This window comes from Salmo trutta, chromosome 19 (assembly GCF_901001165.1).
Source record: "Salmo trutta chromosome 19, fSalTru1.1, whole genome shotgun sequence".
Classification (NCBI taxonomy): Eukaryota; Metazoa; Chordata; class Actinopteri; order Salmoniformes; family Salmonidae; genus Salmo; species Salmo trutta.
Window position 1 is genome coordinate 48,909,136 of NC_042975.1, and position 19,914 is coordinate 48,929,049.

The 19,914-nt window shown below is 41.3% G+C and overlaps 1 protein-coding gene across 5 annotated transcripts in view; it reads left to right on the top strand.

Moving 5' to 3' along the window:
• LOC115154883 (calcium/calmodulin-dependent protein kinase type II subunit alpha) overlaps positions 1–19,914 on the top strand; it is a 73,370-nt gene that overhangs the window by 9,098 nt on the left and 44,358 nt on the right. For all 5 annotated transcript variants that reach the window (XR_003867958.1, XM_029701571.1, XM_029701573.1 and 2 more), the window contains exon 3: positions 17,785–17,844. Coding sequence is in view for 4 of the 5 variants with exons in the window: in XM_029701571.1 (XP_029557431.1) it covers positions 17,785–17,844 (60 nt within the window). In the remaining variant the exon portion in view is untranslated. The remainder of the gene's footprint in view (positions 1–17,784; positions 17,845–19,914) is intronic.

Below are 19,914 nucleotides of genomic sequence, written 5' to 3' on the forward strand. Positions count from 1 at the left end.
CCTAAACATTCCGACAGGCCCAGGTTCACTCCTCTCATACAGGGGTGGTGATCCAGTTTCAATTAGCTAGCTACAATATAAGCAGAATCGAACTGGTTTGAGCATGTTATTGGGTCCTCATCCCCTGGTTAAAGATTGATTCGAACAAAGACAGCTTCCTTGACCCCGCACCTCAGCTGTGAAGCCCACTGCCTTACAGTGGCGGTCAGTTTTCTTGAGCATGGCCTTATTTCTATTACAGCATATTGGATGACTGTCATTCATATTCCGTTCATATAGTTCAATCTAACAGCGATAGGTTTAGGCTGCTACATGATACTTGAATTTTCCCTATACCCATCATGAGGTTGCTGCAACCTAGCCTATGAATGACAGTTTACAACGTAGGTTGAGAGACAAATTTGAGGTGACAGACAGTGACATACGGACGGACAGTGACATTCAATACCGCCTTGCACACTCTTGCCTCCATCTAGCTGATATAGGGTATACTCATTAGTCCAACAGTTGTAAATGAGAGTTTCTATTGGACAAATTCAGGTATGTTTATCCCCGTTTTGCTTACGTTTAAAAAACGTCTTCAACAGAATCAGCGGAATGAATACAGAGTTCATTTTCATAGCAGCCACGTTGTATTCCTTCATGCATCTATGCACTCACCTCCTCTCACCTTTTCCCTTCACTTGGACTTCAATGTATGTGACCAGGCAGAAAAATAACATTCCAAGCCAAACCACTACATACAGTCTACATCGTTGTCACCATATTAACTAATGTAACATCATAGTCAGCATAGCTAATAGAACTAACACGTTAGTAAACCCGCAGTTATACCGGTGGGCCCCAGCGGCAATAAATTAGTAAATCCAAAAATGTACCTTGACATGGAAGAGTTCCAGTTTTGTGTTGGAAAGTCATAGCCAGCTAGCTAACATAGCATCTCTCTGTTTGAGCAGGGTGTTTGCTAGCTGAGTACCATTAAGTGAAACTGAAAGTGGAAAAAAATTACTATCGCTCTCTCTCTCTATCTATTTCCCTCTTGCTTCTCCTTCATTTTGGAAGAAATGAGATTGTTCTAAACTGTTCAACTACTGTCTTTCTCTCTCTTTGAGTCAACTACTCACCACATGTTATGCACTGCAGTTCTAGCTATCTGTAGCTTATGCTTTCAGTACTAGATTCATTCTCTGACCCTTTGATAGGGTGGACAACATGTCAATTCATGCTGCAAGAGCTCTGATAGGTTGGAGGACGTCCTCTGGAAGTTGTCATAATTACCGTGTAAGTCTATGGAAAGGGGTGAGAACCATGAGCCTCCTAGGTTTTGTATTGAAGTCAATGTACCCAGGGGAGGATGGAAGCTAGCTGTCCTCTGGCTACACCATGGTAGACCTTCTTTACAAAATAGTGTGATTTAAAATATTATTTGGTGACGTGATTATATTTACTATAGTTTTATCTAAAAAAGGATAACTATTTAAGTTTTACAATTTAAATTTTTATGAAATTCACTGAGGAGGATGGTCCTGCCCTTCCTTCTCTGAGGAGCCTCCACTGCTGCCTTACTCTACCTCACCATGTCCCACATCTGTACTCAGTCTGGTCTCATAGACTAGACGTAACATAGTAAAATGTAAATCCGGGACACTCAAATTAGTATGATATGTTACGTTTGGTAGGGTTGCATAAGACAGAAAGTGACTTAAGACAAAAACTAAAGTAGGGTGGTTGGTCGGGGTGGATGTGTATGCGTATAAGGCAAATAGCAACCCTAAGGTTGCATGTTTGAATCTCATCATGGACAACTTTAGCATTTTAGCTGATTAGCAACTTTGAAACTACTTACTACTTTTTAGCTACTTTGCAAGTAATTAAAATGTTTGATAAGCCTTCCCCAAACCCTTTAACCTAAACTTAACCCTAACACTAAACCTTAACCCTAAACCCCTAACCCTAACCCCTAGCATAGCTAACGTTAGCCACCTAGGTAACATTAGCATGAGCTACCTAGCCACCTAGAAGTCATAACATATTGTATGTTATGCAAATTCGCAACATATTGTACCAATTGTAATTCATAACATATGATACAAAATGGATGATGGACATCCACAAATTAATACATATATAGTGCCAGTCAAAAGTTTGGACACACCTACTTATTCAAGGGTTTTTCATAATATTTACTATTTTCTACATTGTAGAATAATAGTGAATACATCAAAACTTTGAAGTAACACATATGGAATCATTTATTAACCAAAAAAGTGTTAAACAAATCAAAATATACTGCTCAAAAAAATAAAGGGAACACTAAAATAACACATCCTAGATCTGAATGAATGAAATAATCTTATTAAATACTTTTTTCTTTACATAGTTGAATGTGCTGACAACAAAATCACACAAAAAGAATCAATGGAAATCCAATTTATCAACCCATGGAAGTCTGGATTTGGAGTCACACTCAAAATTAAAGTGGTAAACCACACTACAGGCTGATCCAACTTTGATGTAATGTCCTTAAAACAAGTCAAAATAAGGCTCAGTAGTGTGTGTGGCCTCCACGTGCCTATATGACCTCCCTACAACGCCTGGGCATGCTCCTGATGAGGTGGCGGATGGTCTCCTGAGGGATCTCCTCCCAGACCTGGACTAAAGCATCCGCCAACTTCTGGACAGTCTGTGGTGCAACGTGGCGTTGGTGGATGGAGCGAGACATGATGTCCCAGATGTGCTCAATTGGATTCAGGTCTGGGGAACGGGCGGGCCAGTCCATAGCATCAATGCCTTCCTCTTGCATGAACTGCTGACACACTCCAGCCACATGAGGTCTAGCATTGTCTTGCATTAGGAGGAACCCAGGAACCCACCAGCATATGGTCTCACAAGGGGTCTGAGGATCTCATCTCGGTACCAAATGGCAGTCAGGCTACCTCTGGCGAGCACATGGAGGGCTGTGCGGCCCCCCAAAGAAATGCCATCCTACACCATGAATGACCCACCGCCAAACCGGTCATGCTGGAGGATGTTGCAGGCAGCAGAACATTCTCCACGGCGTCTCCAGACTCTGTCATGTCTGTCACGTGCTCAGTGTGAACCTGCTTTCATCTGTGAAGAGCACAGGGCGCCAGTGGCGAATTTGCCAATCTTGGTGTTCTCTGGCAAATGCCAAACGTCCTGCACGGTGTTGGGCTGTAAGCACAACCCCCACCTGTGGACGTCGGGCCCTCATACCACCCTCATGGAGTCTGTTTCTGACCGTTTGAGCAGACACATGCACATTTGTGGCCTGCTGGAGGTCATTTTGCAGGGCTCTGGCAGTTCTCCTCCTGCTCCTCCTTGCACAAAGCCGGAGGTAGTGGTCCTGCTGCTGGGTTGTTGCCCTCCTATGGCCTCCTCCACATCTCCTGATGTACTGGCCTGTCTCCTGGTATGGTAGCGCCTCCATGCTCTGGACACTACGTTGACAGACACAGCAAACCTTCTTGCCACAGCTCGCATTGATGTGCTGTGCCATCCTGGATGAGCGGCACTACCTGAGCCACTTGTGTGGGTTGTAGACTCCTTCTCATGCTACCACTAGAGTGAAAGCACCGCCAGCATTCAAAAGTGACCAAAACATCAGCCAGGAAGCATAGGAACTGAGTTGTGGTCTGTGGTCCCCACCTGCAGAACCACTCCTTTATTGAGGGTGTCTTGCTAATTGCCTATAATTTCCACCTGTTGTCTATTCCATTTGCACAACAGCATGTGAAATGTATTGTCAATCAGTGTTGCTTCCTAAGTGGACAGTTTGATTTCACAGAAGTGTGATTGACTTGGAGTTACATTGTGTTGTTTAAGTGTTCCCTTTATTTTTTTGAGCAGTGTATATTTTAGATTTGAGATTCTTCAAAGTAGCCACTCTTTGCCTTGATTACAGCTTTGCACACTCTTTGCATTATCTCAACTAACTTCACCTGGAATACTTGTCCAACAGTCTTGAAGGAGTTGTCAGATATTTTGAGCACTTGTTGCTGCTTTTCCTTAACTCTTTGGTCCAACTCATCCCAAACCATCTATATAGGGTTGAGGTCCGGTGATTGTCGAGGTCAGGTCAACTGATGCAGCACTCCATCACTCTCCTTCTTGGTTGAATAGCCCTTACACAGCCTGGAGGTGTGTTGGGTCATTGTCCTGTTGAAAAACAAATGATGGTCCCACTAAACGCAAACCACTTGGGATGGCGTATCGCTACAGAATATTGTGGTAGCCATGCTGGCTAAGTGTGCCTTGAATTCTAAATAAATCCCTGACAGTGTCACAAGCAGAGCACCCACACACCACCACACCTCCTCCTCCATGCTTCACGGTGAGAACCACACATGCGAAGATCAAGACAAGGCGGTTGGAACCAAAAATCTCAAATTTGGGCTTATCAGACCAAAGGAAAGATTTCCACTGGTCTAATGTCCATTGCTCATGTTTCTTGGCCAAAGCAAGTCTCTTCTTATTATTGGTGTCCTTTAGTGATGGTTTCTTTGCAGCAATTCAACCATGAAGGCCTGATTCACACAGTCTCCTCTGAAGCATTTATTTGGCTGCAATTTCTGAGGTGCAGTTGACTCTAATGAACTTATCCTCTGCAGCAAAGGTAACTCTGGGTCTTCCTTTCCTGTGTTGGTCTTCATGAGAGCCAGCTTCATCATAGTTCTTGATTGTTTTTGCGACTGCCTTTGAAGAAACTTTCAAAGTTCTTGACATTTTCCTTATTGACTGACCTTCAAGTCTTAATTAAAGTAATGATGGACTGTCGTTTCTCTTTGCTTATTTGAGCTGTTCTTGCCATAATATGGACTTGCTCTTTTACCAAATAGGGCTATCTTCTGTATACCACCCCTATCTTGTCACAACACAACTGATAGGCTCAAATGCATTAAGAATAACTTCTTAGGGATCGCCCCTTTTTTTACATTTTCGCCTAAAATGACATACCCAAATCTAACTGCCTGTAGCTCAGGCCCTGAAGCAAGGATATGCATATTCTTGGTACCATTTGAAAGGAAACACTTTGAAGTTCGTGGTGGAAATGTGAATTGAATGTAGGAGAACATAACACAATAGATCTGGTAGAAGAAAATACAAAGAAAAAAACAACCTTTCTTTTTGTATTTTCTTTCTACCTTTGAAGTGCAACAGAAAGTTCCCAAATCTAGCCTTCACTCTGGTTGTATTTCCGATGGTGTCCACAAGAGGGCAGCAATGTATGTGCAAAGTTTCAGACTGATAACTTGAAGTATGAGCAAGCTACATGACATTTAGTGTGAAGTCACCTAGGTACATTTGGGCAAATCGTGAAGGGCACATTTACATGACATCTTTCTGCAAGAATATCGTCAAATCTGTAAACTTGGACTTTGATTTAGCTTTTCCAGAATTAGTAGCCATATTGTAAGTTCAACATTTGCGAAACAGCCAGTTGTCATAACTTCATAACTCTCCATATTCTTGCAAATGTTGTCCAAAAAGAAAAGGCTTACTGTCGCACAAGGTTAGCAGACAAATTTTGCAACAGATAGATACAGGGTTTCCGCATACTCCCGTAAAGCCCAGCTCATTGGCTATCTAGCTAGCTTTAGTGCTTATTTGACAAAATTACAGTCAATCATGTGAAGACCGGCCGTGTCATCGGCGCGCCATGACGGCGTCGCTCTCTGACCAAATTTGGTGTCCTATAGGATATACTACACTCCTAATGATATAGTGAAGTCTGGTTACGTTCTAGGATCTCTGAGGAATAAATACGAACGTAATTTGACTGGTTGAAACAACGTTTAGGGTTAGATTTTCACAGATTCCTTTCTTTACAAATTGAACGAGTGGAAATACAAAATCGATCGTGCATGCTATATGGACATTTTTAGGATATGAAAAATGATTTTATCTAACAAAACGACACTTAATGTTATCTCTGGGACCCTTGGGATGACAAATCAGAGCAAAATTTCAGAATGTAAGTACACATTTCACCTTCAGAGGTGAATTTATCAAACCTATCGCAGTGAAAAAAGTGTTTTGTTGTTAGGAGTTCTCCTCAAACAATAGCATGGCATTTTTTCGCAGTAATAGCTACTGTAAATTGTACAGTGCAGTTATATTAACAGGAATTTAAGCTTTCAGCCAATATAAGACACTTATATGTACCGACATTTGTTGTTTCTCTAAAATCTGCGATTGTGACACACGGCGCTGCATGATTTACAACTGCCCCGTTGACGGGACTCCTATTTCAGAAGGAAAGAAATTCCACACGTTAACTTTTAACAAGGCACACCTGTTAATTGAAATGCATTCCAGGTACTACCTCATTAAGCTGGTTGAGAGAATGCCAAGAGTGTGCAAAGCTGTCATGAAGGCAAAGGGTGGCTACTTTGAAGAATCTCAAATATAAAATGTATTTAGATTTGTTTAACACTTTTTTTGGTTACTGCATGATTCCATATGTGTTACTTCATAGTTTTGATGTATTCACTATTATTCTACAATGTAAAAAATAGTAAAAATAAAGAAAACCCCTTTTAAATGGTACCATAAACGAAACGTAACATATAGTACTAATTGGAGTGTTCTGGTTTTATGTGTACTATGTTACGTCTACCAGTCCAGGTTGCTGTGCTGTATCATCCTCCTCTCCTCTCCTTTATCCCTGGCACACAACTCCCATTTCACCCGGTCTCCCATCCCTCCTCCGCACAATAGATTCTTCTTTTATCCATTTCTTTTCCACTAAAGCCCAACACACTCAGTCCTATTAGGGGATTTTAAGGGTCACTGTCTGTTCAAGATGGTGCATTTCATGTTGCCATGATTCAAACTTAAAGTGTCATAATGAAGCATTGACTTTAAACTTGGCTTTCCAGGTCTTTTGCTTCACATTTGTTGAAGTGTTCCTGAACAGCATTAGTCACTAAGGTGAGAGAGTTACACAACTCTATACCTTCCCCGTGGTGGGAGTTTGTGCAATGTGCACATTCTTTGTAATACCAAGTCACTTTGTGTCTTGCGTGGGAGACTTTACTGAGAAAGACTGTGATGAATCAAACGCTCTGATTCATTAATATTAATGAGTTAACAATTCCTGTCTTTGAGTGTCATCAAAGGTTTTTCTTCAGTTGGTTGTGATGCAACCCATATAACAACCAACTGAGCTGCTGAAGGAAAGGCTCCTGAGCCAACTGATGGCTCAGTGGAAGACAACATCAATACCAACATATTTGCTTAAAATGGTTGAAATGTACTTGTATTGCTAGGAGGAATGCAAATTGTATACTGACTCATATTTCCAGAGTCAGAGTATACCTGAGCTTACTGCTCTTCCAGATAAGCACCACTTGCTTGATATTTACAATGCCATTTGGTGAGTTTAAATAGGTAGTGTTGTGTGTTGTATTGAAGTATCAACATTTCAAAACCATTTTATCGTATGAGAACTACACTAAATATCTCGTCACTAGAACCACAGCATTGCGACGCGGACGTTGACCACCAGGAGAGTCTGATATTGGCTCGATGTTCTGACCATGTCCTCCTACTGGGCTCTCATGTGAAGGGCGCACGGTGACACATCATTTAAACAACAACAAGAGGCCGTGTTGGACTGCTGGGTGCAGCCTGATTGAAGGGCCCTCAGAGGACCTGGCGTGGGGCCTGCTGATTCCCCTGAGAGGGAGGAGGCGGAGGGAAGAGAGGAGGGAAGGAGGGAAAAGCGTGGAAGGAGGGAGGGAAGAGAGGGAGGAGAGAGGAGCGAGGGGAGGGAGGGAGTGAAGAGAGAGTAGGGAGGAAGGGGAGGTATAGGCAGTAGGAACGGTACGGAGGGGAAGGAGAGGGTGGCAGACTGAGCACATGCTGAGTCTCTACCTACTGACTCTCGAATTGCTGACTCTCTCTAATACTGTTTTTCTACCACATTCTTTCCTGCGTGCGCTTTTTATACCTGCCGTGCGCATGCCGGCATTGCCGGGGAAAAGTGGTGGAAGTGGTGTGCAGATGCTGGTGGGCGTCTATTTTAATAAATCCATTGAGAGTATACACCATCAAAAATAAATCCATTATTCATTAGTTTAGACAGGTCCTAAGAAACATCAGACTAATCAAATGTATTTTCAAAAGAATAGAATAGCATATTTTGAGTATAATGAGGCCTATGTTACAGGTCTGTGCAGCCATGGCTGCCATCCAGATGAAATCAATAGTTCATTATTTTGTTTCATTAAACGGACAAGACACACCTACCCAATCACATTCAACAGACATATATTTTACAGTAAGAATATAATGGAATATAAAATAATAAAATACAAATAATATTCTTGATTTAGGCTACGTTATTGCGTGCTAAATGTTTCTGATGAGTGATAGATGAGCAAACTCACCTCAACCTAGCTAACATTTCACCAGCCTAATTGTAGCCTATAACCAATATCCAAACAGAGATTTAGTGAAAACAAAAATCTGACATTGATTGATTTATCAAGAAGAGTCCCCACGCTTGTCTCAAAGCAGCGCAACGCTGCTGTTCCAATGATACCGGTGTTGATGTGGTTATCATCTCGTTGACCACACGCAGGTAGGCTATTGCTTCAAATGTTTTACAAGGATTGGATGACTTTGGTAGTTTTAGTAAGCAACAATTTGATACACGCTTTCAATTGGATTAGCCTACTTTATTCCAATATTTTCCCTATTCCATGATATTTATTCCCACAGTAATTCCAGCCTGGTCTCATAGACTAGACGTAACAGAGTAAATGTAAATCCAGGACACTCAAATTAGTATGTTTAGTATTGTGGGTGGGTGGTTTAAGTATTGTGGGTGGGTGGTTGGTTGGTTGGTTGGTTGGTTGGGTGGGTGTATAACACAAATTTCTAGCAACCCAATGATTGCAAGTTCTCATCACGGACAACTTTAGCATTTTACCTGATCAGCAACTTTACAACTACTTACTACTTTTTAGCTACCTTCCAACTACTTAGCATGTTAGCCACATAGCCACGTAGCTAGAATTTGTAACGTATCATATGATTTGCAAATTCGTAACATATTGTACATTTTGAAAATTTGCAACATATTGTACATTTTGAAAATTCGTAACATATAATACAAATTGTAATTCATAACGTATCATCCGAAATGGGTGATGGACATCCACAAATGAATACATACCATATGAAACATAACATATCATACTAAATGGAACTAACATGATCGCGTCGGAGATTGGATAAACCAAGCCTCCTCCATCATCCAGGCTTTTAGGTCCCGTGTGGCTCAGTTGGTAGAGCATGGTGTTTGCAACGCCAGGGTTGTGGGTTCGATTCCCACGGGGGACCAGTACGGGGGGGGAAAAAATTATTAAATGTATGCATTCACTACTGTAAGTCGCTCTGGATAAGAGCGTTTGCTAAAATGTGAATTGTTTTAAGATGGTCATACTGTGGATCCTTTAGATATTTCAATTTGAATTGTAGGACCCCTTTAGGTATCAAGAAAATAAATAAATGATTAGCTAAAATATTGGATTTGGCCTTTACTGTAGACCAGAGAAACACATTGAATAACACATTCATAAATGGAAAAAAGACAGTAAAAAATAGCTAGAAAAAAATAGATAGATTGACTACTAAAAGACCAAAATATATCACTTTTGCAACGAACTGTCAAAATGAAGACCAGAATTTACGTGTTTCAACTATAACTATGCCAAAAACATCTGGTTTTCGATGAAACATTTTTTTTTTTCATGAAGTTACTCTTTAGGAGCATAGTTTGTGCCAATGCCTCCTCAGCATTGTGCTTTCATACTAAGCTGTCATTTGCTGAAATGATTACTTGTTTTTTTGGCGTAATTAAAAGTTTCGGCTTTGATACCGGCAATACCTTTCAGATATAAAGAAAAGGCAGAAAAAAAGTTGGCGGTATGGTAAAGTTGGTGGAAAAAGTATGAAAGGTACAACATTTGCCGTTTCTGAAAAGGACATATTTGGGTATTTTTGGACTTTGTTCATGTTTAGCCATGGCCCCCATACTGCAGAACAAGCAATGAAGAAGTCTACTGCTGGTGCGGTAAGTTTCTCAAAACCAAATGAAATGATATCAAAAGTATTTATAAAGCCCTTCTTACATCAGCTGATGTCACAAAGTGCTGTACAGAAACCCAGCCTAAAACCCCAAACAGCAAGCAATGCAGGTGTAGAAGCTGGGTGGCTAGGAAAAACTCCCTAGAAAGGCCAGAACTTAGGAAGAAACCTGGAGAGGAATCAGGCTATGAGGGGTGGCCAGTCCTCTTCTGGCTGTGCCGGGTGAAGATTATAACAGAACATGGTCAAGATGTTCAAATGTACATAGATGACCAGCAGGGTCAAATAATAATAATCACAGTGGTTGTCGAGGGTGCAACAAGTCAGCACCTCAAGAGTAAATGTCAGTTGGCTTTTCATAGCCAGTCATTGAGAGTATATCTACTGCTCCTGCTGTCTCTAGAGAATTGAAACCAGCAGGTCTGGGACAGGTAGCACGTTCGGTGAACAAGTCAGGGTTCCATAGCCGCAGGCAGAACGGTTGAAACTGGAGCAGCAGCACGGCCAGGTGGACTGGGGACAGCAAGGAGTCATCAAGCCAGGTAGTCCTGAGGCATGGTCCTAGGGCTCAGGTCCTCCGAGAGAGAGAAAGAAAGAGAGAAAGAAAGAGCGAAAAAGAGAGAAAGAGAGAATTAGAGAGAGCCTACTTAAATTCACACAGGACACCGGATAAGACAGGAGAAATACTCCAGATATAACAGACTAACCCTAGCCCCCCGACACATAAACTACTGCCGCATAAATACTGGAGGCTGAGACAGGAGGGGTCGGGAGACTTCTATAACGTCCCTTTTACATCAAAAATAGAGATTTGGTTAAAAAAAGTAAACCACTCCTTTAATATGACCTCCTCATGCGTTAAATCACAGGTCACAATAATATGATGCACATAATTAAGTTACTGTCTAATGAGTTGGTGTGCCTCTGTAATTGGCTATGGAAGACTTGGCAGACATTTCTTCATGAGATAAGATACATGCAGATGCTTTGCTCCAAAATGATTAGCGAGGATATTACATGTACTATTTACTTTTTTACACAAAGCCTGCCTCTCTACTTGCTATGTAGAGACTGACTTTGGGTTGGGTACCCTCAGGTGTAAGACTCAGGTATAAGGGTGAACAGAATGGATTGCATGGAGCAGGGAAAGACACTTGGCTGAGTAGCAGAGGAGGACCATTAGCATTCTGATAATATACTGCTAGGCCAGGAGGAGTTGGTTGGAACATTTAACCCAAATCAGCTGTGAGTGAGCTTTATTTCTGACTTTCGATTTTTAAAAAGGCATCACACCAAAATGTGTATTAGGTATGGTAAAATCAACTCAAGGCATCACACTATCCAGAAGTGTATTTATTGTGCGTCTACACGGAGACAAACTGCAGGTTTTCGTCCAGGGTCAGGTCCATGTTTGCCTAGATATGAACCTTACAGGTTAAAGTCCATGCAGCAAGAGTGCAAAATAAGACCACCCATTGGCATGGTGTCTGTGTCGATGTGTTAATCAATACTGTACATATGTTAAGTTGTAAATCCATTCACTGAACAGTGAACACCAATGATACTGTACAAAGTTCCACTGGTATGGTGTATTGGACATATCATTTTCTACGACTTATGTAATTTGCTGTTTGCCTGTTGTTGGGTAATACATGATTGGGAAACGGTTTTGTATGGTTCATTGTCGTCTCACACTCTCCTTGTATATTGCCGTTGACCTGTGCTCAGAGTTGTTGAAGCTTTTATTTGAAATCCTCCCCGTTGGAGGATATATACAGGGTTATAATAACTAAGTTTGCTGTGACTTTTCCCGCTGTAGTTTTTTTTCAAACTCATATATCTTATAATTCTATTTCTGGTATATTCCGCCAGTGTTGCTTAGCAACACCATTTTCAAAGTCCAGAACATATCTTTGCTTATACATTACAGTGGATACAGTACAGTACAGGAGGGCTGTACGGAGGGGAGAATGTCATACACTTATTAAAACGCTGGTACGGCAGCAAATATTATAGAAGTAAAGAATGAGGTGATATTTGTTTCATATCTTGTCTGTCTAATGGTGGAATCACTGAAACATTACTCGTTTATAATGATAAATGTAGCTGCTACACAGCACTTGGGGTTCTGTGAAGCTTCTGCTCACACGAGAAAAGCCTGGATGATGGAGGAGGCTTGGTTTATCCAATCTCCGACGCGATCATGAACTTGATAAAGAGGGCAATGCCTTTGTACGACTTTAGGGCTGATACAGGCCTTCTCTGTCCCTGATTGCGCTCTACAGATTGTGCAGACAGTGAAGGGCTGTATTATTAAATAGAGGGGTATAAATTAGGAGGGAAAATGGGGTCTCCTCTTCCTCATTTGCCAATTTGGATTGCTCATTAATACCGCAGAAAGCCCTCCGCTCTCACACAGGAAGGTAGCATTTATTTGGCAAAGCGGCATTGTTATTTCACTGGCTGCCCTCCCCCTCACTTTCATTAGTGGGGAAAGTGGCTCGTGGCGATGTGACCTCTCTCTTTTCCTGAACCTCCTCCTTTGCACCGTGCCCATCATCACCCCCTCCCACCCACACCACCCACACCCTCATTACACATTACCAACACTGTCAACCATCAGCATCTACAGTGCCTTCAGAAAGTATTCAACACCCTGAGTCTATACATGTTAGAATCACATTTGACAGTGATTACACCTGTGATTCTTTCTGGGTAAGTCTCTAAGAGCTTTGCACACCTGGATTGTACATTATTATTTAAGAAATTCTTCAAGCTCTGTTAAGTTGGTTGTCTATCATTGCTAGACAGCCATTTCTAAGTCTTGTCATAGATTTTGAAGCCGATTTAAGTCAAACTGTAACTAGGCCATTCAGGAACATTCAATGTCGTCTTGGTAAGCAAATTCAGTGTATATTTGGTTTTAGGTTATTGCCCTGCTGAAAGGTGAATTTGTCTCCCAGTGTCTGTTGGAAAGCAGACTGAACCAGGTTTTGCCTGTGCTTAGCTCTAGTCCATTTATTTTTATCCTAAAAAACTCCCCAGTCCTTGCCAATGAAAAACATTCCCATACACAGGGCTCCCGAGTGGTGCAGCAGTCTACGGCACTGCCTCTCAGCTCTTGAGGCGTCACTACAGACACCCTGGTTCAAATCCAGGCTGTATCACAACCAGCTGTGATTTGGAGTCCCATAGGGTGGCGCACAATTGGCCCAGCGTCTTCCGGGTTTGGCCGGTGTAGGCTGTCATTGTAAATAAGAATTTGTTCTTAACTGACTTGCCTAGTTAAATAAAGGTAAAATGACATGATACAGCCATCATCATTTAGGTTAGTATTGTGGAGTAACTACAATGTTGTTGATCCATCCTCAGTTTTCTCCAATCACAGCCATTAAACTCTGTCACTTAAAGTCACCATTGGCATCATGGTGAAATCCCTGAGCTGGTTTATTGATTCACCATCCAACGTTTAATTAATAACTTCACCGTGCTCGAAGGGATATTCAATGTCTGCTTTAGATTTTTTTTTACCCATCTACCAATCTACCAAGTGCCCTTCATTTGTGAGGCATTGGAAAACCTCCCTGGTCTTTGTGGTTGAATCTGTTTGAAATTCACTGCTTGACTGAAGGACCTTACAGATAATTGTATGTGTGGGGTGAAGAGATGAGGTAGTCATTCAAAAATCATGTTAAACACTATTATTGCGCACAGGCAGAGTCCATGCATCTTATTGTTAAGCAAATACAATTTTCTCCTCCTATTTAGGCTTGCCAACAAAGGGTTTGAATACTTATTGACTCAAAACATTCCAGCTTTTCATTTTTAATTAATTTGTAAACATTTCTAAAAACATAATTCCACTTGGATATTATGGGATATTGTGTGTAGGCCAGTGACACAAAATCTCAATTTAATCCATTTTAAATTCAGGCTGTAACACAACAAAATGTGGAAAAAGTAAAGGGGTGTGAATACTTTCTGAAGGCACTGTACAATATTTTTTCCTTCCGTATCATCAACACTGGTATTTATGGTCCAATGCAGCAATTTTTTAAATCTACATTTCAAATAATTTCTGGGTAACAATTAAGTACCGTACTGTGATTGTTTTCAATTAAAATGGTCAAAAAGAAACAAAAATTGCTTCTTAGAAAAAAGCTATTTTTCTAGGACTGTGTGGGTGTGGTCTAAGTGAGGGACCTAATTAAAATAGCCTAATTGGAGGGATATGTATCCTGAAAAATAGCTGTTATTGGTGGAGAGGTTTGAAACTCCCTTTGTTATTTGTCTATTAACTTAAACCGCCTGGTGACTTCGCCAGGCAGTCCAAAACGGCAACTTGAAAAAATGCTGAAATTTCAGGCCTTATTTTCAAACATCTCTTAAGGAAAAAGGGTATTATAATAATATAATGGTATTATAAGAGTATTATTCAGTATTTAGTAATTTATTAGGATCCCCATTAGCTGTTGTCAAAGCAGCAGCTACTCTTCCTGGGGTCCACACAAAACATGAAACATGACATAATACAGAACATTAATTGACAAGAACAGCTCAAGTACAGAACGACATGCATTTGCTTTGCTCAGAGGTGTTGCTTTATCTGGTTTTTGAAACCAGGTTTGCTGTTCACTTGAGCAATCTGAGATGGGAGTTCCATGCAATCATGGCTCTATATATTACTATCTGGAGACTGTGTCTGGTGGGGTAAGTGTGTGTGTCAGAACTGTGTGTAAGTTATCATTTGAATTTTTAATTTGAATTTTTATTGAACGTTTAAAACAGCAAGGCCAACTGTCAATGTTTGAGTGCATGTACCGCACTATTTACCTGTGTGTGTGTCCGTGTATGTGCACATGTTGTGCATTTGAATGAGAGTGTGTGTAAATGCATGTCTACAAACACCTGCAAGGCATCAGCCTCAGGCAAACCGGCATTAGCTGTAAAAACACCGCCCCTCAGTGTCATTCAAACTTACTTTTACTTTTAATTATGTTTTATTTTGACTTAATTTTTTCAAATACTTTTATCTTTGAACGTCATTCTATCCCCTGCCCAGCAACTCCACTCCCACTTGTCTCCAATTCCATATCCCAACCCTCAGCTTCCCTCAGCCCCTCCCACCTATCTCTGCTGGCCACCCTCTTTGGGTTTCTACGCACCATACAGTATGTCTTTCAACTATGCTGTGATGTTTAACATATCATTTCAATCTATCTAATCGAATAGAATCCACAGATTGCGAGTTGAAGATAAATACTTTTGCTAACAGTATTAGTATATTAGTAATTGACTGACCCGGTCTCTCCAGATCTCTCAGCAGTACTATTTCTAGGGTACATTTTAGATCAATGCTATGCATTTTCAGCCATTCCTGAACCTGAGACCAGAAACAGGCTACCTGAGGGCAATACCAAAATAAATGGTCTATTGATTCTGTATCCTCACAACAAAATCTGCAGAGCTTCGATGACTGAATGCCCCAAATATTCAACATTTTGTTGGTTGCAAGAATTCTATATAATAATTTTAGAGGAAAAGCACAAAGTCTTGAATCTTGCGTTGTTTTATATATCAACTCATACACCTTGCACCATGAAATCGGTACATCAAAAATCTCTTCCCAACTATTTTGCAATCTGTATGGCACAGCTGTCAATATCCTGTTCCTCAAATGAAACTGGTATACTTTCCTATTTATGCTATTTTCATTCCTCCACCAGTATTGATCCTTTATATTGGGCAGACAGACCAGTTCCCTACCTCCTCCCACTTCTTCCTGCCTCCTCTGTTTTTGGGGTAATGCTGTAATCAATTGGTTGTACTCTTGGATTGAGCAGACCTTCCCATACAATTCTGATAACTCCATGAAGGGCATAACTCTACTGTTCCAATGTACAATATCATTTAATAACAAAATACAATTTAAAAAAATCTTTCCCATAAATACAGGTATTTTATCAACCAGCACATTTGAGTTCAGCCATAATATTTGTTGTAATATTTGTTCTATCTTTTCAGGGGGATAAAATTCGAAATTGTAGCCAGCTCTGCAATGCTTGTTTGAAAAAGAGAGATACTTTGAAAAAAGTATCATTTTCAATTAATCGAAAATGAGACATGGCAATCTGCACAAAGGCAAAAAGGCAATTTGTAAACAATGGATGAGCTTTTCTTAAAAGTAAAAAGTAAAACTTTTGAATAAGTGAAGCTTTTAGAGAGGTTTAGTGCTTTTATATTTAATGATCTCAACCCACCCAATTCCTATTCATTATATAGATAGGCACATTTTATTTTGTATGGTTTAGCATCCCAGATAAAGCTAAATATTTTTTGCTCATATTATTTGAAAAACAAATCATCAGGAGTAGGCAGCACCCTAAGTAAGTGAGTAAACTGAGATATGACTAAGGAGTTAATCAGGGGAATTTTTCCATAAATAGACAGGTATTTACCTCTCCATGTTTGCAGGATCTTGTCTATTTATACAAGTTTTCTATTGAAATTCATTGTGGAGAGCTCATTTATATCTTTTGTGATATGAATACCAAGTTTGTCTACTTCACCGTCAGCCCATTTTATAGGTAAACTGCAGGGTAATGTAAAAGTTGTATTTTTTTTAAAGATCCAATATGTAATATTGTACACTTATCATGATTAGGTTTTTGTCCAAAGAGTCCAGAAAAGTTATCTAGACCTTCAATGAGACATTGCAGGCATCTAGCTTGCGGACTTAATATAAAACTTGAGTCATTGGCATACATGGACACCTTTGTTTTTAAGCTGTGTGTAAGTTGACTATGCAAACTATTTGGAATTCAACACATTAATATTATAAAAAGAAGAAGTGATGCATTCAGTGTCTCTTCTACTTTTAGCCAAGAGAGACTGGCATGCATAGTATTCATATTAGCGCAAGATGTGCTACTCTGTTCTGGGCCAGCTGCAGTTTTTCTAGGTCCTTTTTTGCAGCATGTGACCGGGCAATAATCAAGGTTAGATAAAACTACAGCCTTCAGGACTTGCTTTGTGGAGTGTGGTGTCAAAAAAAAGCAGAGCATTTCTTTATCACGGACAGACCTCTCCCGAATTTTACAACCATTTAATCACTATGTTTTGACCATGACAGTTTCCAATGCAAGGTAGCACCAAGTCATTTAGACTCCTCAACTTTCTCAACAGCCACATAAATCATTATCAGATTCAGCTGAGGTCTAGAATGATTTCAGAGTGTTGAATAATCAGACGTACAGAGTTGCAGGTGTTATTGTAGTGTACAGTGAAAATCTTAGGCTTCGAGCTCCAATATGCAGGACAAAGTGAAATAAAAGAATCAAAATGGTAATCACGAAACAAACGGATTATGAAAATGAGAGAAAAACACAAAGTAGAAACCTGCAATGTTTTATTGGAGTTCGAGTCAAGGTGCCCTCTGTTGGTGCCATCTTAGCCATCTATCTGCAGATAACCAGCTCCATAGACAGCCCATCATCAGGCCACAGAGCTGCTGAACCAGAGCCAGACCAGCTCTGGCCTGACAGTTGAATTATTACACAGTTCTGTACATCGTATTTGACATGGAACCTGACAAAGACCCATGTCTGGGAAAGAGACATACTGTGTCCTGCATTATGAACCTGTCTGTGTTTTTTTCCGTTTCAGATCACCAGAAGCTGGACAGAGAGGCCAGGATCTGCCGACTGCTGAAGCACTCAAACATCGGTGAGCTCTTTCGTTTTTGGAGGCCAGTCAGGTCATGCTGGCTTCCTCATCCTATTCTCACTCTTTCAGTATATCTCAGAAGCACTATGATCCATTCAAATAATTGTTTGGTTATTCTGTCTCATTGATTGGCTGACTCCACAATATTTTGTTTTCCAATGTGTTACGTTATATACATTCTTTCACGCTAGCTAATATGAAGCAGTTCAGACTGGGGCACTTAAAAAAATACGTCACTAATCTTGGATCAGATTCTTTCGGCAGCATAGTAAACGAATTGTAAACTTACTGTTGACTGCGTTGATGTTATCTGCCTCCATTGAGCAGAATCATGCGCCCAGTGAAAGTACGACAGCCACCCAGAGAGACAGACAGCTAGCTGACTGTTGTGGTTCCTGTGCGTACAGCCGGGGAACATCACTCTGTGACAGCCTGAGGTGTGGCACCGTCAGAGCCGGCTCAGGACCACAATCGGTAATTTACAGATTAATAGGCTGAGAAGTACTTTTCTACTTTTCTCAGCCCCATACGTGTTTAATAATGCATCCCACTCGCTGCCATGGACAAGATTGACTGTACAAGATCTCTCCATCACAGTTGACTCCCCGGTGTCCCCCTCCCAGAATGCAAAGAACCTTGGCATGAGCCTGGACAACACCCTGTTGTTCTCTGCAAACGTCAAAGCAGCGACTCGCTCCTGCGGAGTACAACCTTTTCTCACACCGGGATGCGGCGGAGGTCCTAATCCAGGCTCTTGTCATCTCCCGTCTGGACTATTGCAACTTTCTGTTGGCTGGGCTCCCCGCTTGTGCTATCAAACCCCTGCAACTTATCTACAACGCCGCAGCCCGCCTAGTGTTCAACCTTCCCAAGTTCTCCCATGTCACCCCGCTCCTCCTCACTCTCCACTGGCTTCCAGTTGAAGCTCGCATCCACTACAAGACCATGGTGCTGCCTTCAGGCTACGCTCCAACCCTACACCCCAAGCGAGCCCTCCGTTCTGCCACCTCTGGTCTCTTGGCTGTCCCTTACGGGGGTCAGGTCCTGCTCAGCCCAGTCCTAGCTCTTCTCTGTCCTGGTACTCCAATGCAGGAACGAGGTTCCTCCTGATGCTAGGACAGCATAGTCCCTGCCCATCTCACCGAAAACGTCTGAAACCCTACCTCTTCAAAAAATAATCTTAAATAAGACATCTCAGTCTTATCCACCCCGCATAAAAAAAAGCTTTCACTTTTATTTTTCTACTAGCACTGACTTTGCTGATAGCTACTTTATTGAGGAAAATTGTACTTACTATGACTGTGATATGTGGTTGTCTCACCTAGCTATTTTAAGATGAATACATTCATTGTAAATTGCTCTTAATACGAATGTCTGCTAGATTACTACATTGTAAATATAACTGCATTATTAATCTGAAGATGTTTTCAACCGTGTGTGAGAGAGAGAGGGAGAGGGAATGAGAGAGGAAGAGAGGGAGCACGACTTGACTGTACTGTACAGTATGTCTAACCCAGCCTCCAAGTGGTCAGAGAGAGAATCAATACGAGTGTGGCCTGTGGATGACCTCAGATAAGGTTGTATGCTGTTTTGTGATCTGTCAGGGATAGAGGAGAGAGAGAGAGAGAGGGGGAAGCTGAAACATCCAGCCTTCTATCAACATTAAACTGAATTCCTCCTGCTCCTAAACAGACAGACTGGGAGGAAAGGAATACATTATCTGCTGTCATCTCGCTGAAGATTTGCCCCTGTGGCCGTGTATGCATTTTATAGCCCTTGTGGGAAATTTGCCTGCACAGACTGCAGCTCAATAGAATAAAGATCATCAGCGTCAAGCTCTCCCCTGATAATGTAGTCAAGTTCCCGGGTTCTGTACAGTATAGGCTCTGATGTGAGCTAGCTGCCTCTTTCTGAATCCGCTGGATGCATTGAGACACACTTCCCTCATCCTGTGCTCTCTATCCCTGAGCCTAACCGACCATCACAGGCTATTAAAGAACTGGCCCACGTCCAGCATTTTTCATGTGCTCCTACATCCACCATGCTGGTTGAGACGGTGCAGAGCACCAG